Source organism: Cupressus sempervirens, chromosome 5 (assembly GCF_028749045.1).
Source record: "Cupressus sempervirens isolate cs-2001-9-10 chromosome 5, ASM2874904v1, whole genome shotgun sequence".
Lineage (NCBI taxonomy): Eukaryota > Viridiplantae > Streptophyta > Pinopsida > Cupressales > Cupressaceae > Cupressus > Cupressus sempervirens.
In genome coordinates this window covers 379,412,265-379,420,597 of record NC_143122.1, presented here as the reverse complement: position 1 = coordinate 379,420,597, position 8,333 = coordinate 379,412,265, and the positions used below count along the sequence as shown (strand labels likewise).

General features: G+C 36.0%; 1 protein-coding gene across 1 annotated transcript; it reads left to right on the top strand.

The window, feature by feature from the left end:
* The first annotated feature begins 419 nt into the window (after nt 1–419).
* LOC149556351 (glycerol-3-phosphate acyltransferase RAM2-like) lies at nt 420–8,023 on the top strand. The gene is made up of 3 exons (XM_089785857.1): nt 420–434; nt 5,335–5,934; nt 7,118–8,023. Exons 1-3 carry the CDS (start codon nt 420–422, stop codon nt 8,021–8,023), a joined length of 1,521 nt encoding a protein of 506 aa, XP_089641983.1.
* Nucleotides 8,024–8,333: the final 310 nt, after the last annotated feature.

Here is an 8,333-nt window from a genome sequence, read left to right as displayed (position 1 = left end):
TCAGGAAAATAGGCAGGTCATTGAAAAAAATGAGTCAAGAACTTGCAACAAAGTTGCCAAGAATAGAGACACTTGATATCTTCCAAAAGGAATGTCTTATCTCATTTGTTCAAGCCATGAGAAATGTTAACAATCAACTTACTATAAAGTTTGTGAATTCTTGGTAGAACAACCATGTGACAATAGGTAGCGTAAAATTTTTAGTCATGTCAAAGCTTATTGAAGGATTTGAGCAATAAACAAAACAAATCCACAAAGCCCTCGAATACCTACATGTAGAACACCTATCACAGAGAAGAAAAAGACAAGAAGAGGCAAGGGTTTGCTCTAAAAATATGAAAATTGTATTCTTAGAAAAAGAAAAGATTTAAGATACTTACAAATGATCTATCCTTATAGTAGGAGATTGAAACCCAAAAATGGTAGCCTCAAAGGTACAAAGGGTAACCTAAAAGGTAAATGCTATTTAATAATTACTAAACAATTGTTAAATGAGAATGCAAAAGGTGCATAAAGTGAAATGTTAAGAAGGGAGAAAAGGTAATTTAATTAATGAAATTAAATTAACATTTTGCTCTAACACCCCTCTTAAGATGAGCGACAATGCAGTTACAAACAATGTAGAAAGAGCAAGGAAACTACAACGCAATGCTGAAAGAAAACTTGGGTCTCGACAACAAGGCTTGATAAGGTACCCAATCACAACCAAATCCCTATGAAATAGAGAAATAGAGAAAACCCAGTGGGAAAAACTCTACTCCAAAAAGAGATAGCTGAAAACCTAGTGAAGGGCTGTAGAAGCCTCCAACTAGATGATTTTTCCAGAAAATAGGAACAAAAAGTGATCATGAAGAAACATCAGTGAAGCATGAAAAAGTCATATAATAACTTTATGCAAAGAAGAGTGCATCTTGATGATTTGAATAAGGTGGTATCTTCTCTCTACAAGTTTTTCAATGACCTGATGCAGAACCCGATGATGGGTGTCATTACTATCAAGAACATAATTAAGAAATATATGAAAGAAAGGCAAGAATGACCTCATAACTTTGACAACAAAGTCAGAGAGTAGGAGACCTAGATGAAGCACCTCAACTACCTCACCAAGGTTTGGGAGGCTATTAACAAAACAAAATTCACACTCATTATAGGAAGATAAAGTGCGGTTCATATCACTTATATTGCAAAGAAGAATTTTTAATAAAAGAGATCTGATTGGAGATCTTCTAGCATGGGTGAGGTTAATTTTAGGACTTCTTTTACTCATTGAGGGAATTTTAAGGCCAATTTATACAAAGCTAATCTCAATTGAGTTTCTTTATATGTTTTAGAAAACTCCACTAGGAGTTATAGTGTAAAAAGTAACAATTTTATGATGAAGGGTTTATGACTAATCTCATGCCTCTTAGTTGGATTATTAATGAGAAGGAAAAAAATAGTAATGAAAGGACAAGTGTTAAGAAGATTTTTTTATGTAAAAATACTTTAAAATTTGTGAACAAAAAGGGTAATATTTTGAGCATGTTGCATTCTCACCCTATGAGCATGAATTGTCTTATCATGCATAAAGTTATTATATGACATTCTACTTTTATTATCAATACTATATTTAAGGATCTCAACATTACTTTGGATTTTTGTGAAAGTATATTAGAGATAGTTTTTCCTAACATTTCTTTTAAGTTGTATGGATTTGTGGTTCTTAAGCATCTTTTGTTGAAGTCTAACTAGGAGTCATTGTTTATAATGATTAAGAAAATGGGTGGGTTGTTGAAAAAAATGATCCAAGAATTGTAAGGAAGTTGCCAGGAACAGAGATACCTAATATCTTTCAGAAGGAAAATCTTATCTCATTTGTTCAAGCCATGAGCAATATTAACAATCAACTTACTATAAAGTTTGTGAATTCTTGGTAGAACAACCATGTGACAATAGGCAGTGTAAAATTTGTGGTGATGTCAGAGCTTATAGTGTAGGCTATTAGGCTTGAGTATTTTGGCAATAAGGGAGAGAGGAAAAGCATGAGAGATTATAGAAAGTACCAGAAAATTTTCTTAAAGATAAGGGAGAAGTCTATGATGGTACCTTTTGGTAATGTGAATGATCACACCTCCCTTCCTCCTCTTTTTCTACAGGTTAATTTCTTTGGCATGATTTTTTTTAACCCTAAAGGGAAGGTATGTACCACTTTCCATGGTTCTCATTTCCCCATTCTAAATCATATTTGTAATGGGGAAAAAATTAATGTGTCATTTTTTCTTTTCCTTTCTCTTTATAACACCATAAATAAATGCGATGGACACCCTCTACCAACATGTCTTTAACAATGCCCCCTCCAATGGTAGAAGCATTATCTACCCTCAATTTTCTAGTAACCCTAAAATATATTTTTGCATAAAACTTTTAAGCAACAATCCACTTAAGGATGGTAAGACCCCTACCCACAACAAAGAGGCTAAAATTAGGAAAGATTTGATTAAATACAACATGATTGAGCTACATGAGAAGTTTTTGGATAACACTCCCCCCAAGAAAAAAATTCTACTGGAAAAAACCATTCCTCTAAAACTAGAAAAACTAACTCTAAAGGGAAATACTACATTGAGCTTGTTCAAGAGGATTTGAATGAGGAAATGAAATTGGAATCTAATATAAAATAAATTCTTTAGAGTAGAAAAATAATAAGTGAAGCTTAGGTGAAAGAAAGTCTTCAAGAATTGAAAGAAAATAAGAAAAGGAGAAGATTATCAAGGAAGAAGTGGTCATGAATACCGACTAGGACTACACCATTGAAGATGGTGAAGATACTCATAATTGTGAGGATGAGGATTAAAAATCCATGAAAGAAGTGGAAAAATATTAAAAGTGGAAAAATATTCAAAGTAGAAAGACCCATTGAAATAGGTGTGTACTTGGGTGATATTTGGGTTGAGTTATCAAATAAGGTTGAAAGTGAGAATCATGTTACCAACCTTGCTAGTAAGGATAGTGGTCAAATTAATATAGACACTATTAAAGGGTATTTAAATTCCCTATAAAGTAGGATTGGAGGAGGTTATCCCATTGACAACCTCTTGATGATTTGAATAAGGTGGTATCTTCTCTCTACGAGTTGTTCGATGACCTGATGTAGAACCCAATGATGGGTGTCATTACTAGCAAGAATAAAAGTAAGAAATATATGAGAAAAAGGCAAGAATGAGCTCATAACTCTAACAACAAAGTGAGAGAATAGGAGACCTAGATGAAGCACCTTAACTGCCTCACCAAAATTTAGGAGGTTATTAACAAAACTAAATGGTCTATGTCATACTCTTCTTTTTGGATTATTTTTGAGTTTTAAGTTTAAGTAATTGTGATATTAAGTACTCTATTTTACTTTGGTTTCTCATTGTTGTCACAGAGGGGATATATTATGTTGAGTAATGACAATATATGCTTTCATATTATGAATTGCACTTATATTGCCAATAGTAGTAAACTTAGAGATAAGTTAAAGTGGTTCTTTGACTATGGCTTGTATAACTAGATTCCCCTCTTTGTTGTTTTAGATATTTTGAAGTAGGTACGATGTTATTTCCTATTGTTTGTGTTGTAATGTTACAATGTGACTCTTTTTGCAGGATCAAAGCCCTCTCCCTACTTAATTAATTAAAAATAGTAGACTATGATTAAATTGTGTATGATAAGAAATTAAATGTTCAAATGCTTATTTCTTATGAACATACATATGGAACATTTTCATTGTAGGCATTCCATTTTTCCATTTTAATAGTAGCATTCTCATATTTTTATAAAGCTATATATTGTAGTCAATTTGTTTGTCAAAACACCTTCCTAAATACTAGAGAGAATTTTACATTTTTAAGACTTTTATCTATAATATCCATATTGTGATTTGGGAGTCTCCCCATGTATTTTTCAATATTGTTAGTCTTTACAAAAGCAAACATTATACTTCATGGTTTTGTGAGTTGTAGCAATCTATAATGAGGTAGAAATTTCGTCATACTAATAAACAATTATACCCATTAAGATATTCTAATGATTGATTTGACATATCACAAATTTGAGCAACATTAAACTATATACATATCTAGTATTACTATTCCAAGACATTCCTCATACCATTTATGTTATTATTATTGGTGCCAAATAGTGTTTTACTTAACAAGATTGCTTTTATCATATCTAGTTGAGTCCTATTCGCTCTATGGTTAAGATCACCTAGAGGGTTCAAAGATGCCCTCCTCTCTTATGGGAGACTAAAGAGACATTTGTGTCACCATATGTAGAGTCATCAAGTGCCCCAACACTTGTCTATTCCTACACCTGTTACGTCCTTGGAGAGGTAATCAAAGTTTGACTACCTTTCTCACCTCTTCTTTATTACCTTGATATACAGGACACTCTTTCATACATTTTAGTAGCAATGTGACAACTACTTTTGATATTTCTCATTTTATAATTTTACTATTTATAAAATGTATTTGTACTACAAGAAATCTTGAGTGCTTCTACTAAATTTCTATATCCTAATAAACCAAAATCCACATATCAAAATTCAATTCTTCGTCATAATTCTAAATGATAAACATGCATATATAGAATCTTCATAATAACATCATTCTCAACTCATCTAATCTAATTTGCTTTAAGTTATAAACGATTCCAAAAAGGGTGGTTTTACCTTGCAATGCTAGATAGACCACTTTCCCACATGAGATAGGTACGTGAAAAGTTAAACAACCTTTTGTCTTTCATACTCTAACAACATATCTTATTTTATAGACGTCTGTTCAAAATCAGCTTTAATCTTATACTCTATTCAACCTTTTTTATACATGAAACAAATTTGGACTTCATTCGAATACGAATCCAGGAGATGGAACGATCAAGAATGTGATTTGGGCCCACTGGTAAATCGCAGGCAACGAAAAAGATGAACCTCGTCGGTGAACACAATGCCCAATTGTTTTAACATGTAGCCTACCCCTCACACAATGTACAATACATTCATAGGAATCTCAGAGCACTACGGAAATACCCACTAAATCAACTTCACCATTCGCATAGATATTCACGAAGGTTACTTCAATGAAGAGGGAACCCAATGTAGAGATTTCAGCCATATTCATTGAGATCGTCCCTTTCTTTGTCCCACTCAATCCAAGTTGCCCCACTTGGTTTATAAATCCATTCACTACAAGAACAACCTTTCAAAGGAATTCAAAACAAGAATACCCTTTCAAAGGAATTCAAAATAGCTCAATAGCATAGGAAAAGCCTTAGAAAAAGATGGCGACGCAGGGAGCAATGTATAGTTATAATGAGAAGTTCCCAACGGTTGAAAAATGTGCAAGTATTGGAAGAGAAGGGCAAACTGTAGTGGCAGACATGGATGGAACTCTATTGAGAGGAAGAAGCTCTTTTCCTTATTTCGCCATTATTGCCTTTGAATTGGGAGGTATTTTACGTATGGCTTTGTTGGTTCTTGCAGCCCCCTTGGCTGGCCTGCTCTATTATTTCATGTCAGAGACTGCTGGAATTCAAGTTCTCATTTTTACCACCTTTGTTGGGGCGAAGGTTTGTGATATTGAGTCCATTGCAAGGGCTGTTCTTCCCAAGTTCTACTCGGATGATCTTCATCCTGATTCTTGGCGGGTCTTTTCTTCTTGTGGGAGGAGATGTGTTTTGACGGCCAATCCAAGAATTATAGTGGAAACTTTTTTGAAAGAGTATTTGGGGGCGGATATGGTGATTGGTACTGAGATTTCTTCGATTGGAGGAAGGGCAACTGGGTTTGTGAAGAGGCCTGGTGTTCTTGTTGGTAGTAAGAAGGCTGATGCCTTGGAGAAGGCGCTTGGGGAGGATGTTCCTGATGTTGGGTTGGGAGATCGTAAGACTGACTATCCTTTCATGAAACTCTGCAAGGTAATAACAATTATCTTATATTGGAGTTGTTTTTTCTATATAAGTTTGGATTTGTTTGGGTCGTTTATTTTGATAATTGTTCATGAATAGATCTTTTTAAGACCTTGTCTTTCTAATATCGAGAAGTTTTGGAGAATTGAGAATGAGAACTAGAAAACATTTTTCTACAGCACCACCGCCTCGGCCACTTTTGTCAAGCATGTCATTGTTCACTTGCTATATGGCACACGCTATGATATATCGATTGCAATCTTTAGCTTTGTGAAAACCAATTCTTCCGGAGATGTTATATTGCAGATTTTGTTTTGATAATCTCAGTTCACCTCAATTTGTATATCAATATCGCCCCCTCTCTGCCACATATATTGATTGCAATTTTTAGCTCACTGAAAACCAATTTTCTCGGAGATGTTATATTGCAAATTTGTCTTGAGAGTTTCAGTTCACCTCAATTTGTATATCAGATTGCCCCCTCTCTGTCACTCTACCGCCATCCCCTATTATTCCCCAGCTGTCCTTGGACTTAGGCACTTGGTTTCCATGTTCCCAAGACCTCTTTCCACGTCTCCACATCAGAAAATGCTCTACCACCATCCCCTATTATCCCCTTGTCCTTGAACTTAGGTCCTTAGTCTCCATGCTCCCAAGACCCCTCTCCACATCCCCACATCCACTTATCAGAAAACTCTACATAACTATGGAAATCACATTTGCTTGTCTAAGAAGATCATCTATTGGTGTGATTTTTGATGACCCATTAATGAAAGTCAAAATTCAAAGTCTATGGTTTAAGCATGGTCACTACACTTTGACTTTTGTTCAGATTATCTAAAATTGCATTAGCTTTTTCAACAAGATCTATTATTTTAGTAGCTATAGATAAACTATCTAACAAAGTTAATACTTAAAGTGTGTTGTTTAAAGCTTGACGGCTACACTTTGATCAGTTAGGCTAAACATCAAGTACCAACAGTCGACTCTTAGACTACAAGTGTTAAATAGTCAAAATTAACTATTCTTTCTAGACTTAATTTGCCTCTTACCATGTGATGTTTAAGAACTGCTCACAATTTAAGATGTTTATCATATAACCATCAAAATATAAATGTCTTAATTTAAGATTTCCTAAGCTTTCAATTTGATACTAATGACAACGATGTTATTAACGTTCTTGTGTGTATAGGAAGCGTACGTGGTGCCTGCAGTACCCAAGGTGGAGGCAGTAACCAGAGACAAACTCCCTAAGCCAATTGTATTTCATGATGGTCGTCTTGTCCACCGCCCCACACCAATCCTAGCCCTAATCACAATCCTCTGGTTCCCGGTTGGCTTCATACTCGCTTGTCTCCGCATAGCAGCAGGTGCTCTCCTCCCCATGTCCATCGTCTACCACGCCTTCCTCTGCCTTGGAGTCCGTGTCAGAATCAATGGCACCCCTCCACCTCCCTCCGACAAAGAAAAGAAGCAACGTGGTGTTCTCTTCATCTGCTCACACAGAACTCTACTAGACCCCATCTTCCTCTCCACATCTTTGGGACGCCCCGTTTCAGCAGTCACATACTCAGTCTCTCGTGTTTCCGAATTCTTGTCTCCAATAAAAACAGTGCCATTGAGCAGGGAGAGATCCAAAGATGCGGCCATGATAAAGTCCTTGTTAGAGGAAGGTGACCTCGTCATATGCCCAGAGGGGACTACTTGTAGAGAGCCTTTCTTGCTCAGATTCAGTGCTCTTTTTGCAGAGCTGACTGATCAGATTGTTCCCGTTGCCATGCGTAATGAGATGTCTATGTTCCATGGGACTACTGCCCGTGGGTGGAAAGGAATGGACCCCTTCTATTTCTTCATGAACCCTAGTCCTCTCTATGAAGTCACCTTCTTGGATAAGGTTCCTACTGAGCTTACTTGCTCTGGTGGGAAGAGTTCTCATGAGGTGGCTAATTACATTCAGAGGGTCATTGCAGGGAGTTTGTCGTATGAATGTACAAGTTTCACAAGGAGGGATAAGTATAGAGCTCTTGCAGGGAATGATGGTATTGTTGCTGAGAAGAAGCCCGGTGGTCTTGTGCCAAAGAAGGTTATGGGTTGTTGAGGATTCTTCTCTTGTCTGTTTTGCTGCTTTGTGATGATCTTGTTTGACCTTTGTTTCATTGTGTTGGATCCGTTAAGAGTAGGGTAGAATCGTGTGGATGTAATTGGTAAGGGGGTGGAATTGAAGTGGAAGGCTGCTAAGTTTGTTGAGCTCAAGATTTGAGAAAGAGAAGTCCTTTGATATGTCATATTGTTATCAGTGTTTTGGAGCTCTTGTAGTCGCCATATGGCGTTTGATTTGTAAGAGATTGAGCTTATGTATTGACATTTTAATACTCACAAGATGCTAGTTTAATCCATGAAGATTCTTT

Coding starts and splice junctions, on each gene's coding strand:
- LOC149556351 (XM_089785857.1), top strand. Junction 5,935..7,117: donor CTTTCATGAAACTCTGCAAG/GTAATAACAATT, acceptor TTGTGTGTATAG/GAAGCGTACGTGGTGCCTGC.